Source organism: Nomascus leucogenys, chromosome 12, assembly GCF_006542625.1.
Source record: "Nomascus leucogenys isolate Asia chromosome 12, Asia_NLE_v1, whole genome shotgun sequence".
Taxonomy (NCBI): Eukaryota; Metazoa; Chordata; class Mammalia; order Primates; family Hylobatidae; genus Nomascus; species Nomascus leucogenys.
In genome coordinates this window covers 66,381,877-66,406,444 of record NC_044392.1, presented here as the reverse complement: position 1 = coordinate 66,406,444, position 24,568 = coordinate 66,381,877, and the positions used below count along the sequence as shown (strand labels likewise).

Sequence of the window (24,568 nt, the reverse complement as noted above, 5' to 3'; positions counted from 1 at the left end):
CTACTCCTCCTTTAAGACCCATGCCACTTCCTTCATGAAGTCTTCCTAGATTTCATGAGGAAGTAAGTTCACTTTTTCCTTTGAATCTCCCCAGCAATTTCACCATCCCTTGACACTTACAGCCTGCATTGTCCCCATCCTACACATAAGTACCAAGAGGGCAAGTCTGTATTTGTTTAACCTTTGTATCCCTCTTCCTCACTTCTTATACAGAGCTTTGCATATAGTAGTTTCTCAATAAACACGTCTTGAATGGAGTGACATAGAGCCCGCAGTTTGGGCTGCTAGGAGCTGAAGGAGGTGGGAATAGGGTGCTCCCAGGCTTCAGGAGACTATAGGAATGTACTCAAAATGGGGAGACAAGGACAGTACAGAGGTAAGTGGGGTGTCTGGGCCTTCTGAGAACCTTGCTGGGGAGGAGGAGCTGAAGAAAACAGACAGCTGGGAGGTCCTGGGGATATAGTAGGTTGAAGAAGGGCCCGAGGAACCCAACCGTGCACCATTAATGAAAGGCTGAAAAAAGGAGCAGGACTCCGGAGGCTTGGGTTCTGGTTGTACCTCCTTCACCCTCTGGCTGTGTAGCCTAGCTCTGGGCAAGTTATCTTTCCACTCTAGGCCTGTTCATCTGTAAAATCAGGAGTTAGACACCTGACCTCCTGTGATCCTTTCAGCTCTGCTACTCTGGCCCTATGTCAAGCTTCTGAAGCAGGGCTGTGCTGAGCAGTGGGGATTTGTGTCTGCCTCCCCAGGCTTCAGCACCAGGGATGGCCCCACCCAGGTCCTGGACAGTATTTCCCAGAGAAGGGGACAGAGCTCAAAGCCATGGGGAAGGAGGTACGTGGCCTGGGTAAGCTGTGTCCTGGCGTGGAGGATGTGAAAGAAGTTCCAGGGGGAGATAACACCCCTCCAATTCAGAGCAATTAAAGTGCCAAGTTTTCAGGCCCCAGGAAAGGGTTTTGGGGAACTCCCCTTTCCTTAACTGTGCTTCCCTGTCTTCTTCCTTGCCTCATCCCCATAGTATAGATCTGGGGTTTGAACCCCAGTTGCTCAACTGTGTGGCCCTGCAAAAGTCACTTAACCTCTCTAAGTCCCAGTGTCCATATCTATAAATGGAATCATTGAGACTAACAGAAAAGATTGTGTAAGACTACTCACACGAATACGCCTAGTGCTGTGCCTACTGCCAGAGCTCCCTTCCTGAGTCTGGAAAAGGACTGTTAGGAGAGAAGGCCCCCAGACCACAGGGCAAATGACTAATTTTGCTTTGCCCATGCACTGGGTGTGGGGCAGGGCCTGTGGAGGGACAGGCTGATGATGGGAAGCTTGGATGGGAAGAACATGCAGAGGAAATTACCCTGATTGCTAGTGAGGAAGGGCCACTCAGCCTGTAGACCTATTTATTGTGTTATTAATAAATAGGAGACCCAGGAGCTCTCTGGGACTTTTCTGTGGGGTTCCAGCATTGAGCCCCTGCTGATGGACAGGAGGTGGGCAGCAGAAGGGCCCTGGTCCATAGCAGGCCTGGCCTAAACATGCACTGTGGGTGTTCCTGCCACTCTTTTGAGCCTGGTTCATCCGAGGCCCCCAGTTTCTAATCTGGTTGGGAAGGATTTATTTTTGGGTCCCTGTAACCTAGCAATGGGCTCACATGACCAGTGGCAGCTGCAGGCTGAATATACCGTTGGATCTCAGCTCCTGGCAGGGGGTGTAGGCCAGACAGTGGGGGAATAAAGAGAATGGAAGGGCTCTCACCTCTGCTTTCCTCTGCCTCCCTCCTCGGCCCCTCGGCCTGGCTCCCAGATGGTGGGCAGGGTGAGGTGGGCGCCTGGAAAGCAGGCATGGCTGGTGCTGGTACAGGGGGGCTCCAGGAAGCCAGGAACTGAGCTGTGGTGGGGAGGTCCCAGCTGTAAGCCTGCTGTCTGGGTGGCAGGGGCGGGGGGGCTGGGTGCCCATGCGGATGGAGGTGGATGCCAAGAGGACACCATGCCAGCAGCTTGGCGGGGGAGGCCTGGCTAGGGAGCAGGCAGCTGACAGGCAGTCTATGTTGTGGGATCTCAGGGACATCCCTGGTCGATGCCGGAATCCCAACATTCTGCTTCTTCTCTTTGTTCCCTGTTAAATTGTTAATATTCCTGGGAGAGAGAACACATTAAGCTGCTATCAGTGCAAATGGGTTTTTCAACCTCTTTCCTGAGAGCAGATTCTGAAACAAGGCAGAGAAGGCAGAGAAGGAGGGTAATGGGTGCCGCTGAGCAAGTGAGGGGCTCTAGGGAGGGGGCAGTGGCAACATAAGAAGCCTTCAATGTTTATTGAAGAAGTGGATGGATGAATGAAAGATGAACTTGATTGGCTTCCAGGTCTCATCCTGGGGCAGAAAAGGGTGGATGCGCAGACATGACCCTGTCACGAGGTGCTGGTGCACAAGGGTTGGGTAAGACTGTACCAGGGAGCAAGTCTAGGATGCAAAGATCAGTCCTCAGCACCAAGGGCCCTGCCACGATACCAAGGGGAGGGGTGCCACTGACTGGAACAGGGCTTGGTCCCCGTCCTGTAACAGGATTCCCTTCCTGGGTGTGTGCACAGCATAGTGAGCCATGGATCTCTTATGTGGTTTGGGGGATCACACCCATTTTCTCTATCTTGGTCTTCTTGCCCCCTCCATTGTGCTAAGCTTTACTAAAAGGAGGGACTGGCAGGTGGGGTTGGGGGTGTGCTGTCAGTAGCTACTCCACACCCTGACTGAGATCATTTAATGAGATACAGCATAAGAAGTGCCTCCCAGAGTGGGCCTTCGAGAACTAGTAGCATTATTATTATTATTATTATTATTTTTTTTTTTTTTTTTGAGACAGAGTCTCACTCTTGTTGCCCAGGCTGGAGTGCAATGGTATGATCTCAGCTCACTGCAACTTCTGCCTCCTGGGTTCAAGCGATTCTCCTGCCTCGGCCTCCTGAGTAGCTGGGATTACAGGCATGTGCCACTACACCTAGCTAATTTTTGTATTTTTAGTAGAGACGGGGTTTCACCATGTTGGCCAGGCTGGTCTCGAACTCCTGACCTCAAATGATCTACCCGCCTCAGCCTCCCAAAGTGCTGGAATTACAGGCGTGAGCCACCGTGCCCAGCCAGCATTATTATTATTATTATTTGTTATTTGCCCACAGGCTAGGATAAGCAGTTCCCCCGCTGACCTCCTGAGCCAAGACGGTTCCAAAAGCTGGAACATGCTGCCTCTTTGGTACTGCCTTTCCCAATAGCTCTCTGGGAGGGGCTTCAGGACATGGACGCCTTGCCTGCTGGCCACCACACGAGCTGTGATTACCTGTACTAGCTCCCTGAAGCCGGAGAGGCAGGCTATGTTTGTTTTGCAGGCTCCCTACCACTACTAAATAAGCTTGGAAGTGAAGAATTTTGCCCATTTTCACAGACAGCCAACTCACAGGCCAAGGTCTTACCACCAACCAGTAGAATGGCACCAAACTGGAACCAAGGTTTTCTGACTCCAGTCTAGCACTCTTTCTAAAATCCTGTTCCAGTGGGCCCAGGTCTGCTCCGGTTCTTATTGAATCCCTTGGAAGGGGCCATGCCAGTCTGGGCTGGGGCCCTGCAGGAAGAATGTGGGTGCTGAGCAGGGACAGGCTTTACCTAATCCCAGACAATCTGCTTGATGCCAAATTAATCTTGCCAACACAACAGCATAGGGCTTCCTAAAAATCACTTTGCTGTCTACAGGTTTTCAATTTGGTATTTCCATTTGAATTCCTTGTACTCAGGTATGCCTAGTTTTGAGGCCTGTTTTAGGCTTTCTGGAAGGCAGTGACTACTTCTATGAAGATAGCTTTTAGGGCTGTAGTCCACAGTCTTGTGTCAGGCCACTGGAGAGGCCACGGAACAAAGGGAGAAGGAGGAGGAAATACTTGGACTTCAAACAGATCTGGGTTCAAATATCAGCTCTGGCACTTATTAGCTGCGTGATTTGGGGAAAGTCACTTCTCCTCCGGCACCCGGTTCCTCACTTATAAAATAGGGCAAGTCATGGCTGCCTCATAGATTGGTGTGGGCATCGAAGAAACTGTATGTAAAGGGCCTGGCACTCGTAACAGCTCAAAAAGTGGTGGCTGGTGACAGCGGCACTTGCTGCATCGGCTCTTGGTTGGTCAGTGGCCTCTTTGTTGTTGACCTGGGGCTTGGGGCAGCCAACTTGTCCCAGTGAGGTCCTTGGGTAACTCATTGTTCTTATGGCTCTTTGGGTTGGGTCTGGTAAACAATTCCAGAATTCCCTTTTTCCTTCTTAGAGGCAGAAGGCGTCCCTAGATAGGCAAGTCTCAGAGAAGAAGGCTCTGAAGTAGGGGATCATGCCTGAATTCCCTGTTTAGGCTCATGGCTCTGCCATGTGGAGCTATGTGGCTTTGAGCAATCTCTTTATCTCTCTGGGTCTCAGAAACATGGATACCTTGGCCTGTAGGACGTCCTACAGCTTTGCAGTGTTAGGATTCTATCCTTGGGTATCAGTCATGTACCCGGGTAAATGATCATTTTCTTCATAGCTAGAGGGAGGCCGTGCCCCTTCATTGCGTCTCTGAAGGCCCATCATGCCACAGATGGGCGATGCTCAGTGGCTGATGCTCCCTAGCTCTATCCAGTCCTACAAATCCAGATCAGTGTGAGCATTCCTGAGTCCCTGGCTCCCACTCTGTCTCCTTCAGGAAGCAGTGTTGTGGTGGTTCCGATGGTGGCTCGGGGGGACGTTAGATCCTCCCGCCCCCTCCCTGCCAATCTCCATCAGCCCTCACAGCCCCAGTTCCAATAAACATACAATCTAAGCAAATAATAATAATGTGCTTTTGGGGGGCAAGGGCAGGGTTAAGACAAAGCCTTCAGCTGCCCTTCAAACCTGAGTGCTGCTCCTAAACCTGTCCCCCATATGCATTAGGCAGCTTCCAAAGGGGCCAAACCTTGGACCATCCCCTGGAGCCTCAGCCCTCTCCCTGGCCTAAGCCTTGGGGCCCTGGGTCTGCGCTGACCTGCCTGCATCAGCACCTTGGTTCTGATGTCACACAGAACCATGCATCTCTCCTATCTTCTCTTTGAACTGCTAAGAAATCAAGGCCAAAATGCAACTTGCCCAAGGTCACACGGCTAGTAAGTGCCATAGCCAGGCCTTAAACCTGGATTTTCTGACTCCATGTACTTTTTTTTTTTACTTCATCAGGCTGGTCAGGAGGGTGTCCCCTACCTATCATTACCTGGCCCCATGAAATTTTTGAGAAGCAATCCAGCAGCCTGAGAGAAGTGAGAGGAGTTGAGCTCACTGCCAGGCACTTTGCCTGGGGCATTGGTGCCCATCTTTTTGCTCCAGAAGTGACTCTGAGGGGCTGGGTGGGAAGCAGGAGGCCATTAGGACCCAGAGGCTCTCGGAGCACTCTGCTTTGCCGGCTGCCTCTCACCGTTCACTGCAGTGCTTTAGGCTTCAGCAGCCTTGGAGAAGCATCAGCTGAGAGGAGCTATCACATGGGAGCCTGGACTGCTCAGCAAAGGTAGGAGTTGCCGACTAGGCCAGGAATGGGGGCCAGACCCAGGGCCTGGTGGTGAGTGCCAAGGTATCCCTACAGAAGGGTGGCTTTCCAAGGACCAGCCCTGCCTACCTTCTGGTGAGCAGTTTGATCAGGAGATGGGCTCTCAGGTATCCCAAAGGCGGTATTGGGGTGTGGGCATCTCTGAAGCCCAGAGCTGGGGGGTTGATCATCTCCTGCCGGCAGGAGTACCCACATCCTGCAGACAAACAGCATTCTCCATCTGTCTTGCTCCATGTCATGGAGATGGGTCTCCCACATTCTAGGAATGGGCCCTTCAGCATACAGGCTGATAGGCAACTGTGTCCTGGGCGTGGGCAACTCTGCTGAGGAGAGGTGTTGTAGCTCCCTGGAAATCTTCCCTAGCTTAGGAGGGGCATGCTCTTGTCTGAAGGAAGGCCAGGCTCAGGTCTTTGGGATGGAAGCTCTGGATCTGGAAAACAGGTGCATGTGAATCCCAATACCTCTGTGGCCTTGGGCTGGGCACTTATGCACATCTTGCATCCTGTAACTTGACCATGCCCCTGCTAGAGGCCCAGACCTCAGGCCCTAGTGGCAAAGCCTTCTAGGTACTGAAGGTCCTGGAGGTAAGAGGGGTGCTGTTGGAAGTAAGTAGTGGGGGAAGGAAAGCATCTGTTGGGGTAGTAGGCATAATGATATGACCTGGGAGAGGAGTGAGTCTCCCTGGGTTTCACCTATGAAACTGTTACACCACAGCCCTCCCCTCCATAACCCCAGTCCATTAGTGAGGGAGTGCCAATTAGCCAGATGCACTGATCTGTCTGTTAAGAGGTAAATTGGAATCCTGGCATTTAGGAGTCATTGTGGAGACACTGGCAAGCTTGAGGGAGCTATGAAAAAGAGCAATGTCCAATGCCTTCTTGCTCAGGGCTCCATCATGGCTTCATGGCATCCCTCCAGCTCCACGTGGAAACCACATCTGCTTCCCTCTGTCTGGGACTCTTGATGTCCAACCAGACATGGTGGGCCTCTCCTCCTTCAGCCACAAGGGCGGGACTCTGAACCACATCATCTGGGCCTCACTCCTAGGCAGAAGGGATAGGTAAATCACAGCATGGAGAGTAAGGAGGAAGGATGCTTCACCTAGCATTTCTTTCAGGCATTTTTCCTGGTAGACTCTAATGAGAAGCTGCTGTCTCACTTTTGTGCCCGCTCTTCAACTTCTCTGCAGACCATAAGTCTCTGTGGGCATCTTAACTGTGAAATGAGTTTTCTGTATCCCTAGAGAGCGGCACGTCTCTAGGCAGTTGCCCAAAGTTAGGGCTTCCTCAAGTCCGGGAACCCTGGCTACCCTTTCCACAAGAGAGTCCCTTGGCTGGCACACAGCTGCCTGACTGAGTGTTCTTGGAGTTTTTCCTAGGGGGCAGGGATTCAACTACCAATTTGAGTTTGATTCACTTCACAAAATTGTATCCAGCACCTATTGCATGCATAGCATGTTAGAAGTTGGATTGGTGTAAGGTTTGTGGAAACACCAAAAACCAAAGGTGACTGTAAGGCTATAACTGTGGAGGAGAGTGGGGCCCATCTTGCCATGTGGTCCTTTTTATTGCAGCCATAGAAATGATGGGTTTTTAAACGGAGCAACCTCAGTGTCTCCTCCCTACTTCTTGCTCTGTGACTGTAGTAACAGCCTAGAACCAAGGCAGCTCTTAGTCAGGGATCCTCCAAGGGTCAACTCCAGAGATCAGAGATTTGGGGATCTGGGGAGCAGGAGGTTGGCAGCAGCTCCTTTCCCACAAGGGGGCACAGTGGCCTTGAAGAGTTCATGAGTGGGTGGGGGAGGGCATCTTGAAAGCAACTTCTGGCTTTGGGAGCAGTGGAGGCTGGGTGAGCTGGCCTCCCAGTTTCCTTCCAGACGGGACATTTTGTTTTCAGTGCTCCTACTCAACATTCCCAAAGTGGCAGCTCTTTGTGCTGGGAGTAGTGATGTCAAAAGAGCCTAAAGCACAGCTCCCCTTTTCAGGTGATAACCCTAGGGCAGCAAGAGACATTTTTAGAGACAGCTGAAATTCAACAACTATTTACTGGGTGCCTATTATAGTCCAGCCGGCACAGAGGGCACCTTCACATATGGCATGGCACAGTAGGCAAGAGTACTGGACCTGAGGCCAGACTGTCCAGGTAGGTGCCCAGCCCTTGCCACTTACTAGCTGTGTGACCTTGGGTAAGTTACTTAACCTCTCTAGACCTCAGTTTCATCTCTTGCAAAATGGAGATAAAAATATTATCTACTTCATAGGGTTGTGTGAGGAATAAAATGAGTTAATATAGGTAAAGTGCTGAGAACAGGGCCTGGCATGTGGAAAACGCCATATCAATGCTACTGCTTGTCATTAGTATTATTATTAACAAATCATGCAGGATCCAGAAACACAGTTGTGAAGCAAGTGCTCTTCCTTTCATTTTACAGATGGATTTATGAGGAAACTGAAATTCAGAAGATTCACAGAGTTAGTAATGCCCAGAACTGGGACTAGAAACTAAATTTTGTGCTCCTTCTACTCCCCAGCAGCTCTTCCCATTCTGAGGAGACAAGAAATCAGGAAATTTACATAAGGAACCCTAAAACTGAGGCACTATCCCAGAGATCAGCAAGACCCTGGGAAGAGAAACAGAGGATTTAGAATCCCCGGCTAACAGTTCTGGAAAGGGTAGAAGGGTACGGAGAACAAGAATGGCAGAAAGGAGATGGAAAAGGAAGAGGTGAAGGCCATTCCAAAGGCGGAGTGTTGAGTGGGTCAGGCTCCTGCACCTCTCCTGTCTCCTGCTTCTTAGCAGTCACCAAGGCGGACCCTGGGGCTACCTCCGGCCAGAAAGGGGATGAGCTTCTGATCCTTCAGCTGCCTGGCCGGGCGCTCTGTACGCAGACAAACCTGCCCAAGAGGCTCCAGTGGGAGGTGCCCCCTACGAAACCGGGAAGCCTGGGCCTGGGCTCGCCATCCCAGGGTCGCTGGACTAGGATGGGGGATGGGCCTGTGACAGGAGGTACCCTGGGTGCCCTCTTTCGGCCCCATGGAGTCCTCACCCATCCCCCAGTCATCAGGGAACTCTTCCACTTTGGGGAGGGTCCCTCAAACCCCAGGTCCCTCTACTGCCAGTGGGGTACCAGAGGTGGGGCTACGGGATGTTGCCTCGGAATCTGTGGCCCTCTTCTTCATGCTCCTGCTGGACTTGACTGCTGTGGCTGGCAATGCCGCTGTGATGGCCGTGATCGCCAAGACGCCTGCCCTCCGAAAATTTGTCTTCGTCTTCCACCTCTGCCTGGTGGACCTGCTGGCTGCCCTGACCCTCATGCCCCTGGCCATGCTCTCCAGCTCTGCCCTCTTTGACCACGCCCTCTTTGGGGAGGTGGCCTGCCGCCTCTACTTGTTCCTGAGCGTGTGCTTTGTCAGCCTGGCCATCCTCTCGGTGTCAGCCATCAATGTGGAGCGCTACTATTACGTGGTCCACCCTATGCGCTATGAGGTGCGCATGACGCTGGGGCTGGTGGCCTCTGTGCTGGTGGGTGTGTGGGTGAAGGCCTTGGCCATGGCTTCTGTGCCAGTGTTGGGAAGGGTCTCCTGGGAGGAAGGAGCTCCCAGTGTCCCCCCAGGCTGTTCACTCCAGTGGAGCCACAGTGCCTACTGCCAGCTTTTTGTGGTGGTCTTTGCTGTCCTTTACTTTCTGTTGCCCCTGCTCCTCATCCTTGTGGTCTACTGCAGCATGTTCCGAGTGGCCCGCGTGGCTGCCATGCAGCACGGGCCACTGCCCACGTGGATGGAGACACCCCGGCAACGCTCCGAATCTCTCAGCAGCCGCTCCACGATGGTCACCAGCTCGGGGCCCCCCCAGACCACCCCACACCGGACGTTTGGGGGAGGGAAAGCAGCAGTGGTTCTCCTGGCTGTGGGGGGACAGTTCCTGCTCTGTTGGTTGCCCTACTTCTCTTTCCACCTCTATGTTGCCCTGAGTGCTCAGCCCATTTCAACTGGGCAGGTGGAGAGTGTGGTCACCTGGATTGGCTACTTTTGCTTCACTTCCAACCCTTTCTTCTATGGATGTCTCAACCGGCAGATCCGGGGGGAGCTCAGCAAGCAGTTTGTCTGCTTCTTCAAGTCAGCTCCAGAGGAGGAGCTGAGGCTGCCTAGCCGGGAGGGCTCCATTGAGGAGAACTTCCTGCAGTTCCTTCAGGGGACTGGCTGTCCTTCTGAGTCCTGGGTTTCCCGACCCCTACCCAGCCCCAAGCAGGAGCCACCTGCTGTTGACTTTCGAATCCCAGGCCAGATAGCTGAGGAGACCTCTGAGTTCCTGGAGCAGCAACTCACCAGCGACATCATCATGTCAGACAGCTACCTCCGTCCTGCCGCCTCACCCCGGCTGGAGTCGTGACAGGCCACTGGACACTCGGAGGGATATGGGGCTGGGGGCCAGTTATGATCGCAAGGACCACCTTGTGGGATCACCTTTTCCCAGCTGGCTAGGGCTGAGGCTGGGGTCTCTGCATACAGCTTTTGCTTAGTGTTTCCTGGGTCAGGAACAGAGCCAACAGGATGAACGTGTGCAAAAGCCTTGGACTTGGCTGTGATCTTTGACTGCTGCGGGAGGGAACCTGGGTATGGTGAGACGGTGACGAGAGAAAAGGGTCACAAAGGTGAGGTGAAGCCTCTCAACTGGTGAAATTTCCATGCTTCCAGAAGCAGGGAATTCTCTAAGGGTAGGAGTTGGAGGACACAGGGCAGCAGGCCAGGTTTTGAGTTATTCTAGGGGCCATTTAGGATATTTTATTTTTCAGTGTAATTGTCCAGGGCAGTAATTGCACCCAAGCAAGGTAAGAAAATGACCCGTGTTTTCTCATTTCCTTGCTAGGTTTTAAAAGAACTAAATTATAGCCAAGTGTTTCCACTTAAGTTAATAGATCATTTTTCTGGTTTTATACCTGAGATTTCCTTAAAATGAGAGGACCAGTAGGGTGTATTCCTTTACTGAGTTTGGCCAGAAACAAGGCAAAATAGAAATTAGGGTACATGGAGTAGAAGATAAGAAAGCTGACTGCAGCTCTCTCTCTCCCACACTTCAGGAAATGCCCTTCTGTTCTATTTTTCTGTCTCTCTCCTGCACACAGGAGATCAAGGGTAGAGCCTGATCTTAGCAGAGACAAGAATAAGGCAGGATGGCTTTCTTCTCTTTTAGGAGGAAGAATTAGAATGACTGGGGGTCACATGGGCGAGGGTGGAGGTTAGCATTTGAATTGGTAAGGTAGCTGGAAACAGAGAGGCCAGGTAATCAGCCTGATCAATAATACTGCGAATCTTTTCTTTCCAGGACTGGCCTCCCTGATCTCTCTCCTCATGGCAGCGACCCACCTCCAGTCCCCTGGACAATCGGGTACAAGAGACTTAAGGTTGGGCATGGGAAGGGTGGGGTTTCCATGATCCATTAAATGCCTTCCTACTCCCATTCATCGCTCTCAAAATTAGCTTCAGTGACAAAGACTTAAATCTCTCTCCTATCTGCAGCACTGGGTTGGAGAGAGGGCACAGGAGTTGGTCTTGACTGTTCATTGATTGAGACTGTAGGAACTGTGTTGGTCGGTATTGGTGGTGGTATTTTCAACAATGAGGGAATAATTGCAAACTGGACAGGACACCCATCTGGGACCACCTGTCCATCCTACTTCCCTGAATTGAATCAGGTAACACTAACGGGTCAAGGCAGGGCCAGAGGGTGGTGTGGTCTGTATTTGAACAAATTCCTGGCTCACTGAGTATCAAAGGGGGAAATGGGCTGGTGGGAGTGGGATAGTCTCCCCTTTAAACAGCTAATAAATAATTTTTATGATAAAAGGTTATACTGATATCAACATTGACTCCTTTAGTTCAATTCAGTGCATAATAGTTGAACACCCACTAGTCCCTGGGACCCACACAGGGTGTGTGGTCATTGCTTTTAAGGAGTTCATCGTCTAATTTGATGAGATACCTTATATTTTCACAAAGCACTTTGATCTGATAAAGCACTACAGAATGTGCTTGAGAAATATATTGGAGAATATGTCCATGGCTCTAACTTCTGAGAGTTCAGCCCATGGCAGCAAGATGCATAATGGAAGCTTCCTGCAGATTGTGGAAAGCACAGGGGTTGTAAATGAAACTAATGAAGAAAAAAAATTAAATGAAACTGGGCAAACAGCTTTCCCCCTTTGTTCTAGGAAAATTTCTAGGTTTGTCTTCCTACCACTAGATTATTATTCCAGTCTAGTGTCTATTACATTGAGGAAGTCCCCTAAAAACATAGTATATATAGGGAGGAGAGTCCTTTGTGATTGAAAAACATGTTCACCTCTCCTCCCTATTAAAATAAATGCATATAGAGGAATCAATCATTCCTAGACAGGGAAAAAACTCTTCTTTCAAACACCACTGATCAGCTATCAGATCCAAAGCATTGCCAGCAGGTGGCAGTGTGAGTCCAATGGAAGGAGGAAAGGCGAGTGTATGTGGTGGGAGGAGGAAGGGGAGGGCATTAAACATTGCCTGGCAGCCATTTTGTTAATTTATTTTGCCTTTTCCTTTGACTTTGCCCTCCAGCCCTTCCTTCACGTACATCAAAGAAGAAAGTTTTAAGAGCAAGGGTATCTTTAATTCAGGCTGAAATTTCCTGACACTGGGATCTCACTGGTGTTTATTACAGAGTTTGACATACATGGGTTCATTTGCCATTTATTTTTCCCTGTAGGAGTGGATCATGAAGGAAATAAAAATTTCTCTTTTATTATGCTGAGAACTTTCCCAACAATTTCTGCTATGACCACCTTCCAGGAGTTTTCTAGTCACCAGATGCCTTGGTAAAGTTCAATACGTAATCTTTGGCTCTGAAAGCTGTTCCTGGACAAAATCTGAGCTAACTCACTGAAGAATCAACAGATTGAGGCAACCATCCGGTCAGTTACTTTTTCCTGCATCCTGCTGGTGTTGGGGTAACTCCCAATCCTAGATGAAAACTTTAGACTTTCTGTTGTCAGGTGTCCCCAGGCAATATCCTACAGGGGCATGATAGAAAAGGGTAACTCTGGGGTCAGACAGATCTACTTACTCACTGTGTGAAGTTGGGAAAGCTGCTTAATTTCTCTGAGCCTACTTCCTCACCTGTAAAAATGGGGATCATTATTACCTACCTCACAGGGTTGTTGTGAGGATTAAGAGATGGGATGTGGAAGCACCTAGCCGTATCTGGCAAATAGGTACTCAATAAATACTGGTTTTACTTCCCTTTCCTCTTGCCCTTTTTCCCCAAAAGTATTGATAATGGAAAAGCAGTCCCTTTCATTCTAACAGTCATTTGGGAATGACTGGGGGACTTTTCAAACCTAGAAGAATTGGCATTGCCAAGAGTTACGGTGGACGAGGCTTTTTAAGGTGGCTCTAATCCCCTAATTAAATCCTTCTAATTAATGAATCATCACTACATAAACGTCTCTGTTGGGACCTTACATTCTCAAGTTCAGATTCTATTAGAGAAAGAAAGTAATTTACAATCACAGGGAAAGGTTTTAGGGACTGAGTTCCCTTCGCTAGAATGTATAGTAATTGTGGGCTTATTTGCCTGAAAAGTTCATTTAGGACTACCTTCACGCAGTATCCAGGGTTATTAGTGAAAGGTGCTATCTGCCTGGGGCTTTCACAGTGGACTTAAGTTTCAGGTGATACTAGGGCTGAGAGGCAAATTTTACTATAACTTCTCCTTTTGCATGTTATCGCAACAGGAAATTTTAGTAGGAGATTCACAGGATGCACTGGTTTGTTTCGGGGTGCAGAACTGAAGTTGACTTATCTTGGTTTTAGTTCTAAGACCCTAAGGTAGGAAGATCTGAATTATACTGGAGAGAAGGGCAGCACGGAAATTTTATGGAGGAACTACAGGCTTACCTTTCAGGTTATCGAGTATCTGCTAGCGATTTCAAGTGGCCTTTTGCCAACATAGGAGTTAAGCAAATCTCAAGCCCACAGAAATACGTGAATAGCAAAAGGACCAGGGGACATTTTCAGAGGAGTCAGTGGGCCAGAGAGGGCAAAAGGTATTGCTGAGGTCCTAAGCACAGTGGGTGTTACGATCTCAGATGTGAGACGTGAACGGCGCCCAGGCCGGATAGCTTGTTCCCATTCCATTGATCTGAGATAACCCCAACGGAGGCAGTGTCCCACACTTGGGTAGGGGCCCCGAGTCTCCACAGCTAGAGATCAAAGGGGTTTTCTGGCAGGCGAGAAATTACCAGCAGAAATTCCCGCGCGGGATGTAGGCTTTAATTTAGAAATCTCCGCCCCAAAACTGGCATCTTGAACGCGGGAGGGCATTTTGAGTTGGAGGCCCCGGTTTTTCTCCGTTTATCCAAATCAGGTAGCCGAAAGGTAAATGAGGCTTCAAGTTGGGCGGCGGGCAGCGAACTTGACAGAACCTCGAAACTCTGCAGATCCGCCGCCCAACCCAGCCGCCAGGTCCCCGCGACTTCCGCTTTCGGTCTCAACTCCTCTCCCTGAGGAGAGTGGTTTAAACGGTGAAGGCTGCGGGGCGTCGCCGGAAGTGTCGTAAACGTCGGATATCCGGTTCTTCTGGGCGCTAAGGGAGCTGACGGAGAGGGCCACCGCCCAGCAATAGACGGTGCCTCAGCCTGCCGAGCCGCAGCTCCCGTGGTGTGAGTGAGTCTGGGCCCGTGTCCTCTCTCCCGCCGCCGCCATGGGCTGCACGTTGAGCGCCGAAGACAAGGCGGCAGTGGAGCGAAGCAAGATGATCGACCGCAACTTACGGGAGGACGGGGAAAAAGCGGCCAAAGAAGTGAAGCTGTTGCTACTCGGTGAGGGGCTGGTGGCGGGGACTGAGTAGTGGTCGGGAGAGCCTAGGCGCTTGGAAGGCCTGAACCGGGTCTGGTCGGGCCGACGGAAAGGACCCTAAAGGGATCTGGAGGGCGTGCCGGGCGTGGGGCGGGGTGTTGGGGTTCCTAGCTGAGGCCCCAGAGGGCGTGATAAGGGGGGTGGGGTTTTGGGGTTGCGGGAATTAGGGGCTGTAGAGGGTGTGACTCCGGGCTGGAATTGCGTTTAGCAGAGAGACTTGGGAGTATGGGCTGGTAGGATGTTGAGGGAGTAGGAATATGGGAAAAGCTCATAAAGGAAGAGTTGATACTTGGAAGGTTTTACATTGAGTTGGAGCGTGTTGGTAACGAGGACGGCATAGAGTATATGTTGGGCTTGTATAATGGTTTGTGAGTTTGGAGCGTCGTGGTTCTTTGGCAGGATAAAGCTAGCAGGCTTGAATGGATGGTATAGAGACTGGAACAGAATGGTCACATAAGGACGTTGACATTTGTTAGTGAGAGAGCCATTTGAACTGTTGGAAGAACCCTGGATTATCCAGGAACATGAAGGTAGGTAGGTGAGATAAATGACAAGTTATCAGGTATAAAGGAAAAGAGCTTGGGTGCAGAGACCATCTCTACTTTTCCACCGTTTTCTATTATTTTTATTTTCCAAGTTTTATAACGTCTTTTTCTGTTTTTATAAAAGGATGGGAAATGGTGTGAGCTGAAGAAATTTAAAGAATGATTTCTTTGAGGTTTGTAGCAGAAGATCTAGTAAACAAGAGATTACACATTGGAGGGTGCTGAACAGTTGCTATAGATGATGTGTAGTTGGAATAGTTATCTTAGGATAAGTTACAGAGTTGGACATATTTACTGTAAAGACTATGGTAGACTTCTGGTGGCTGTTTTATCCTTTTTTGGCCTCTTCAAAGCAAAACCATTGGCTTCAGGAATTACTGTTTATGTTATCTGACAGTCGTTTTAATTGGCTTTTTTTTTTTGTACAGTCGGATGTGTTTTACTCAACATGAGTTTCAAAATTTTTGAGAGGCTCAGTAAATCATACAAAGAATCCTGGCATTAGCTTACTAATAAATCAAGCCGCATTTCTTCATTATTAGTGAAGATTTTCTAGGGTAGTATTTCCATTATTTTCCAATATTTTCTAGGGTAGTATTTCCATTAGAGAAGAATAAGTAGGAGTAGGGGTTTCTGTAAGTAATAGACATTTATTTTTTAAAACAATTGATTTTTGAGGAAAAGGAGTCACTTTAGGGGAAATGCTAAATTTTCGTGGTATACAGCTCCAGAGGACAGAATGTACCACTGTAACCCAAGACTTATTTTGTACGTTCTAAGTGCCCCATTAGTCGCTTCATGTGAACGTATTTGGTTGGTTGTAGATTGCAGAAGTTCTGGTAATAGCTTTTTTGGATATACTATAAAGGGAAAGTTATGTATTGGAGCTTAAGGTTCCAGTTTGTATACTTGAACTTTCAGAAGATGCAAGTTCAAATTGTATTTCTAGACTGCCACTGTCTATAACAGGTGGATATGCATGGTCCCTGGTACCTAGTAGGTTCTCCTTAAATATTTACTGTTAACCAGCCTGAGCCAGCAAATGTTGAACACTGGTCCTTGGGGCCTTTGAGAAATTTGATGTAAACTATAACATTCAGGGCGTTAACTTTTTTTTTTTTTTTTTTTTGAGACGGAGTCTCCCTCTATTGCCCAGGCTGGAGTGCGGTGGTGCGATCTCGTCTCACTGCAACCTCCACCTCTCGGGTTCACGCCGTTCTCCTGCCTCAGCCTCCCAAGTAGCTGGGACTACAGGCGCCCGCCACCACGCCTGGCTAATTTTTTGTATTTTTAGTAGAGGCGGGGTTTCACCGTGTTAGCCAGGATGGTCTCGATCTCCTGACCTTGTGATCCACCCGCCTTGGCCTCCCAAAGTGCTGGGATTATAGGCGTGAGCCACCATGCCCGGCCAACATATTCTTTATTGATCGATTGGTTATGAAATTAAAGATGTATTCTCATCTTCTGTGAGTGATTTGACTTACAGTGACCAACAGAGATACCCTCAGGACATGAGCTTATTGTAAGGTAGTTGGAAACTTCGAGACTTTCTTCCAAAATGCAGGATTAGGCAGGCAGAATTTGAATAGGTGGAACTTGTCCAGATGTCTAGAAGAATTTTTGTTCAGGATTTTACCAGTAGTGCATTTAATTAAAAACAAAATTAGACACTTGACTTAGGGAACTTGAAAAGCAGTAAGTAAAAGTCAAAGTACTAAACATATTTGCTTTTAATTTTTACCAACTTCATTCTTTTTTAAGTAAGATTTTTAAAATATTCTTGAGCAAGTTAAATCCACAAATTCAAATAGGTCGCAAAAACATGTTCTTGCTTGAGCCATATCGTAACACACATAGGAAATTAAAATTATCTTCTATGCTATTTCTATAAGCAAAATGTACCCAAAACAGTATACAATTTTCTTTTTCCTGGATAATATCTCCTTTGCTGTAGATGCAAGTCATTTTTACTTTATCACTATGGAACTTAGTTTAAGTTGAGATCTATCTACTTACCCTTGTGTCTCCTGACACATGATACATTTTCTTTCTTATGGGGATGTAGTTTAACATGGTGATTAATAGCATGGGTCCTGAAGTCAGACTGCTTCAAATCCTAATTCCCATTTACTAGTTATAGCCTTGGGAAAGTTAATTTCTCTTGGCCTCAGTTTTCCTATCTTTAAAATGGAGAAAATAGAGCTACTTCTAGGATTGCTGTGAGGATTAAATATGGTAATAATGTAAAGCAGAACAGAGCTTGGCACATAGTACTAGCTCCATGAAGATTAGCTATTCTTATTAAGTCAAAATGAATGTTACAGATTATAGGTATTATGGAAATTATACCAAATTAAGCAGCTAGTGTGGGCCAGATTATTTACAGACACTTCAGTATTGTAATTCTTCCTTTGATAACCTTTGGTTTGAATTTCATTTAGATGTTCTTGGAAAGGGCTGGGCGTGGTGGCTCTTGCCTATAATCCCGTCACTTCGGGAGGCCGAGGCTGGTGGATCACCTGAGGTCAGGAGTTCGAGACCAGCCTGGCCAACATGGCAAAACCCCATCTCTACTAAAAGTACAAAAATTAGCCGGGCGTGGTGGTGTGCACCTGTAGTCCCAGCTACTTAGGAGGCTGAGGCAGGAGAATCGCTTGAACCCGTGAGGTGGAGGTTGCAGTGAGCAGAGATGGCGCCACTGAACTCTAGCCTGGGCGACAAAAGTGAGACTCATTGTCCCAAAAAAAAAGGTGTTCTTGGAAAGATCTTGGTATATCAAATTAGTGTTTAATTATGACATTCTATTGAAAAAATACTATGCAAAGCTTCCCAACCAATGTTCCAGTGCTTAGGATGGCATATAGGTGTGCTGTTTACAAACTTTTTATAGCATTGAAATTTTAAATCATTTTTATAAGTTCAAACTTTTACAACAGTTGAAATTACATTTGAACATCTTTGGTATGATTTCCTCTTGTATAATTCATGAATTTGGTAATTTGGTTATTTACTATTTAAAAAAGTAGAGATGGGGATCTCATTATGTTGCCCAGGCTGGTCTCAAATGCTTGGCCTCATGTGATTCTCCCATCTCAGCCTCCCAGAGTGCTGGGATTACCAGTGTGAGCCACTGTGCCTACCCTACCATGAATTTGGTAATTTGAAAAAATTTTATTTGGTATAAATACTAAATTTATACCAATTTAATATTAAATATTTGTAATACTTTGTATTTTTTTCATGCCATAATTTCATAATAAAAAGAAATTTTGTGTGTGCGGGTTTTGTTTTTGTTTTTTTTTGACCCCAGGGCAGGCAAGAAAATTTTTTTTCACCAGGCTCTTTCAGCTCACCCCAATGAGCCTTACAAATATTTTTAATGTGTGCCATCATGTGACAAAGGTTGGGAAGCATTGGTATAATGGATAAGAGCACTGCTTTTGGATTCACACAAAACTGAATTTCAGTTCTACCTCCATTTATTAGCTCTGAGACCCAGAGCAAGTAACTTAACCATAAGAATCATAATTTTTACATATGTAAAGCAGAGAGGATGTTTCATAATATGAAATGAGATAATACATGTAAAATGCTTCACATTAGTGCCTAGCAAATAAAAAATAGTAAGTGGTCACTTCTATTGATGATGATGATTGTTGTGAGAATTACCATTTTAGCTACTTTTTTCAGAGGTTTTTCAGACAGCTATTTTATTATTTTTCATATTAATATACTATTTTCAAAGATCTTCAAAGAATTTTAATATCCTTTTGTGGTGAAAGGAATTAAATGTTAGTCCATTTTTTTTTTACCCTTCACTATACTAATGAAGATACTTAGTTTTGTAAGTTATTGAATGATCTGCTCTCTGAATTTCCGTTTCTTGATAGTTTCCTTTAGCAGGTTCTGAGAAAACATAAAAAAAAACTTTGTTCTTTGGGATTTGCTGGTGGTAGTATGGCAAAAAGCCAATTGCATGCAGAGAACTGGAATCATCTAATTTACTTAAACTCTGTATTATACAGTTAATTATATTTAAATTGCTGCATATTATTGGCTGAATATGCTTATTATTGAGAATAAGACTGCCCTTTGGTAAACATGCCATTACATTATATCCTCCTATGGGATTATACCCTTTATTATGTTTGCCATTTACTTGGGATAAGGTTCATAGCCAGTTACATTTCATGTGAGGATGCATCTTGTGTCTCGGGGAAAAAAAGCTTTGTGTTTTATAAGCATGTATCATTCTTTGTGCCTTTTATTTAAATGCATTAGTCCCTTTTTTTCCCTTTTTTAACATTTCAATAGGTTTTTGGGGAACAGGTTATGTTTGGTTACGTGAATAGGTTTAGCGGCGATTTCTGATATTTTGGTGCACACATCACCTGAGCAGTCTACACTGTACTCAATGTATAGTCCTTTATCCCTCACCCCCTTCCCACCCTTTCCCCCCAGTCCCCAAAGTCCGTTGTATCATTCTTATGCCTTTGCATCCTCATAGCTTAGCGCCCACTTATGAGTGAGAATGTACGATGTTTGGTTTTCCATTCCTGAGTTACTTCACTTAGAGTAGTGGTCTCCAATTCCATCCAGGTTGCTGCAGATGCCATTATTTCATTTCTTTTTATGGCTGAGTAGTGTTCCATGAGTGTAGAGGGGTGTGTGTGTGTGTGTATATCACATTTTCTTTATCCACTCGTTGATTGATGGGCATTTGGGCTGGTTCCATATTTTTGCCATTGTGAATTGTGCTGCTATAAACATGCGTATGCAAGTATCTTTTTTGTATAATGGCTTCTTTCCTCAGGGTAGATATCCAGGAGTGAGATTGGTGCATCAAATGGTAGATATACTTTTAGTTCTTTAAGGAACCTACACAGTGTTTTCCGTAGTGGTTGTACTAGTTTACATTCCCACCAACAGTGTGAAAGTGTTCCCTTTTCATCACATCCATGCCAACATCTATTATTTTATTTATTTTTTATTATGGCCATTATTGCAGGAGTAAGGTGGTATCACATTGTGGTTTTGATTTGTATTTCCCTGATAATTAGTGATGTTGAGCATGTTTTCGTAAGTTTGCTGGCCATTTGTATATCTTCTTGTGAGAATTGTCTATTCATGTCCTTAGCCCACTTTTTGATGGGATTGTTTTTTTCGTGCTGATTTGAGTTCCTTGTAGATTCTGGATATTAGTCCTTTGTCAGATGTATAGATTGTGAAGATTTTCTCCCACTCTGGATTGTCTGTACTATGCTGATTTCTTTTGTTGCTCAGAAGCTTTTTAGTTTAGTTGAGTCCCATTTATTTATTTTTATTTTTGTCTTTGCATTTGCTTTTGGGTTCCTGGTTGTGAAGTCGTTGCCTAAGCCAATGGCTAGAAGGGTTTTTCCAATGTTATCTTCTAGAATTTTTATGGTTTTGGGTCTTAGATTTAAGTCAGTAGCCCTATACGCCAACAGCAACCAAGCTGAGAATCAAATCAAGAACTCAACCCCTTTTACAATAGCTGCAAACAAAAACCAAACAAACAAACAATACTTAGGAATATACTTGACCGGCTGTGCGCAGTGGCTCACACCTGTAATCCCACTACTTTGGGAGACCGAGGCGGGTGGATCACTAGGTCAGGAGATCGAGACCATCCTGGCTAACAAGGTGAAACCCCGTCTCTACTAAAAGTACAAAAAATTAGCCAGGCATGGTGGCGGGTGCCTGTCATCCCAGCCACTCGGGAGGCTGAGGCAGGAGAATGGCGTGAACCCGGGAGGCAGAGCTTGCAGTGAGCCGAGATCACGCCACTGCACTCCAGCCTGGGCAACAGAGCGAGACTCTGTCTCAAAAACAAACAAACAAAAAAAGGAATATACTTGACTAAGAAGGTGAAACACCTCTACAAGGAAAACTACGAAACACGGCTGAAAGAAATCATAGATGATACAAACAAATGGAAACATGTCTCATGCTCATGGATGGGTAGAATCAATATTGTGAAAATGACCATACTGCCAAAAGCAAATCTACAAATTCAATGCAATTCCCATTAAAGTACCACCATCATTCTTCACAAAACTAGAAAAAACAATCCTAAAATTCATGTGGAACCAAAAAAGAGCCCACATAGCCAAAGCAAGACTAAGCAAAAAGAACAAACCTAGAGGCATTAGATTACCTGACTTCAAACTATACTGTAAGGCCATAATCACCAAAACAGCATGGTACTGGTGTAAAAACAGGCATATAGACTAATGGAACAGAATAGAGAGCCCAGAAATAAAGCCAAATAATTTCCAGTCAACTGATTTTCGAAAAAGAAACAAAAATGTGAAGTGGCGAAAGGACACCCTATTCCATAAATGATGCTGGGATAATTGACAAGCCACATGTAGAAGCATTAATCACTTTTGCAGTCTGAAAATACGACCCTTTTCAGGAATTAAAATAATGTAATCTTCCCTGACTATGCTATTCCTTTAGTACACTGATGGCCATAGAGCAGGGTGCTTAATACTAGATTTGACAGGGCATGTAGGGTTCTAATAAGCGCTGCTACTACGTTTCTTTAAAAAATAATTTTTACAATATTAAACTTATATGCACTATTACAAAAAAGTCTTTTAGTTTTTAGGCAGTTGTCTCTGATAAAAGTGATTCCTAGTCTAGAGATCTTTTAGAGATGGTTAGTAAAACCTGAAGCACTATGCTGTTCCTCCTCCGTGGTGCTGAGCTTCTTCATCCTCTCTAGCTTCTTGGGAAGGAAAAGGGAGTTGTTAGGCCTCTGCAGATACTTCCTTTTTTCCTATCCTGTCTCTCTTCCTTCCCTGGTTTCTCTACAGCATACTTTCTCCTGGGGAAAGGAGTGCATGTGTGCGTGCGTGTGTGCGTGCGTGTGTGCGTGCATGCGTGCGTGTGTTTCATCAGGTCCTTCCACTAACTTCCATTCTTTTTTTTTTTTTGAGACAGAGTCTTGCTCTGTCGCCCAGGCTGGAGTGCAGTGGTGCAACCTCAATGCAACCTCCACAATGTCACTGCAATCTCTGCCTCCCAGGCTGAAACAATCCTCCCATCTCGGCCTCTTGAGTAGCTTGGACTACAGGCTAATGCCACCACCCCTGGCTAATTTTTTGTAGAGATGGGGTTTTGCCATGTTGCCCAGGCTGGCCTTGAACTTCTGGGTTCAAGTGATTCACCCACCTAAGCCTCCCAAAGTGTTGAGATTATAGGCTGAGCCACTGTGCTCAGCCTCTAACTTCCGTTCTTAAAAGTCCCTCATCTGTAACCAGGAAAAAACAATATAGAGAGACAGATGGCAGGAAAATCAGTAGCTGTGCAAAAATGGAATGTTCAAAACGTGGAAGAAAAAACTGAGACATTGTGAAGAGTCTTTTGGTTCCTTTTTTAGAGGACAATTTTTTACTTGGAATTTTTGAAAAATCTGTTTTCTCTACTTGAGATGGCTTCTCTTTCTGCTCTTCCCCCAGTGTATTAATGAACTATGTCCTGCTACTTACCTCAAGTCAGTTTATCCAGTACAGAACTTGCCTTCACTCTTCACCCCCAAATCCACCTGTTGGGAACTTTTCTGTTTCAGTCCAGCATTCTCAACATCATCTAGGCTGAAAACTGTACTTGTTTTAACTCCTCTGTTACTCTCATCTCTTAGAACCAGTCAGTTGTGAAGTCCTATGACTCAGTCATTACTAGATTCCAGATTTTTGGACTTCAAGGACCAGACAAATTTTTAAAAACTTGTTTTTGGTAGACTGACCTAGGATTTTAATATTTTATTTTTCTTAGTAAATACATTAAAAAAATCTCAGACTACTGTCTATTATGATTACTATTTAGTTCTCTTTCCTCCCGAGACAGTCTCACTCTGTTGCCCAGACTGGAATGTAGTGGCATGATCTTGGAGCACTGCAACCTCTGCCTCCCAGGTTCGAGCAATGCTCATGCCTCAGCCTTTTGAGTAGCTGAGAGTACAGGTGTGCACCACTGTGCCCAGCTATTTTTTGTATTTTTAGTAGAGATGGGGTTTCACCATGTTGGCCAGGCTGGTCTCAAACTTCTGGCCTAAAGTGATCTACCCGCTTCGACCTCCCAAAGGCTGGGATTACAGGTGTGAGTCACCATGCCTCGCCATTGGTGAAACTGTTTTGACGTTCTGAATTGGATATGATATTACCCTCTCTTTTGGAAACCTCATAGTACTTTTTATGCCACTTATAGTCTGCCTTATATATGGTTATTTATATACTTACCTGGTCCTAACCATATGGTCTTTTAGGGCAGGAGGACTAAGTATTTCTCATCTTTGTATCTGCTGCAGGACCTAATATAATGCTAAAGTGTTTTTGCCCATAAGGAATAGGAACACCACTCATACAAGTCACAAGTAAAAGAGAGGTATATTGAAAGGACACAGTAGGCAACTTCACAGGTGTTAGACATTCAAGAATAGGTAAGAAATGAAATATAGGTAGGTCGTATGTACATGGACTGTGATACCCAACCCCACCCTCTCCCCTATTTCTCCCAGAGCAGAATGGCCTCCCCTGAGTCTTCAACTTTTGTTTACTCTGACATCTTCTGTGGCCCACGCACTGCCTGACCCGGTAGTTCAATGCTTCATGTTATCTGATGCAGGCTTCCAGGATCCCATTCCCGGTTCCTGGTAAAGAGTATCAGATTGGCCCAGCCTTGTCATGTGCCAACCACAGTCCATCATGTATGGTTGGGGTATAGCAGAGTTGATGGGGTATCATGAGTTTTATAAGGTGACCCTTTCAAGGGCTGGAGTAGGTCAAATTCTCTATTAAAGGCATGGCCAGAGAGTTAATGTTTAATAAAGAGATGACAGTGCCTGACACCTAGTAGGCACTCACTAAATATAAGTTGAACATAATGGAATGACATGGGAATATTGAGGAACTAAACATATCACTGCTTTACTTTCTCGTTAGTTCCTGAGAATGTGCCTGCTCATTCTCAGTATTACCATCTTGTATAGTTGGGAGAGAGAACTTAAATTCAGATTTAAAATTAGGCCAGGCACGGTGGCTCACGCTTGTAATCCCAGCACTTTGGGAGGCTGAGGCGGGCAGATCACCTGAGGTCAGGAGTTCCAGACCAGCCTGGCCAACATGGTGAAGCCCCGTCTCTACTGAAAATACAAAAATTACAGGTGTGGCGCACACCTGTAATCCCAGCTACTTGGGAGGCTGAGGCATGAGAATTGCTTGAACCTGGGAGGCGGATGTTGCAGTCAGCCGAGGTGGCATGACTGCACTCTAGCCTGGGCGATAGAGTGACACTGTCTCAAAAAACAAAAACAAAATTTAAAATTAAATTGAAGTAGGGTACAGGATTTTAAAGTCCCATTATCAACTCATTCAACTCAGAATAGTTAATGTAACCTGAATTTAATTCTTTGATTTTAATTTAGGAATTAATTTTTTAAAATGCATATAACCAGCTCAGGGTCTGTGCTTCATCATCACCCTGGCTTTTTTTTGGTACTAATTTTTCCTCTTACTACTTTTATGAGTACCAGAA

General features: G+C 46.2%; 2 protein-coding genes across 4 annotated transcripts in view; both read left to right on the top strand.

The window, feature by feature from the left end:
- The first annotated feature begins 5,456 nt into the window (after positions 1–5,456).
- Positions 5,457–12,845, top strand: GPR61 (G protein-coupled receptor 61). Of its 3 annotated transcripts, XR_004032702.1 has the most exons (4): positions 5,457–5,538; positions 8,009–10,228; positions 10,900–10,978; positions 11,094–12,845. XR_004032702.1 is itself a non-coding variant. In XM_030824895.1 (2 exons), the coding sequence occupies exon 2, from the start codon at positions 8,611–8,613 to the stop codon at positions 9,964–9,966; it is 1,356 nt and encodes a 451-aa protein (XP_030680755.1). In that variant the 5' UTR covers positions 5,457–5,538; positions 8,009–8,610; the 3' UTR covers positions 9,967–12,845. The 3 variants fall into 3 exon arrangements, 1 of the variants encoding a protein (XP_030680755.1); XR_004032701.1 differs by having other exon boundaries at positions 10,900–12,845; XM_030824895.1 differs by having other exon boundaries at positions 8,009–12,845.
- A 658-nt stretch (positions 12,846–13,503) lies between these two features.
- The window catches only part of GNAI3 (G protein subunit alpha i3), a 54,365-nt gene continuing 43,300 nt past the window's right edge, over positions 13,504–24,568 (top strand). The window contains exon 1 of the mRNA XM_003267905.3: positions 13,504–14,425. Coding sequence (XP_003267953.1) covers positions 14,308–14,425 — 118 coding nt within the window. The 5' untranslated portion in view covers positions 13,504–14,307. The remainder of the gene's footprint in view (positions 14,426–24,568) is intronic.

What these genes read in the sequence shown, in the direction of transcription:
- GPR61 (XM_030824895.1), top strand. Translation starts at nt 8,611, where the DNA reads ATGGAGTCCTCACCCATCCCCCAGTCATCAGGGAACTCTTCCACTTTG.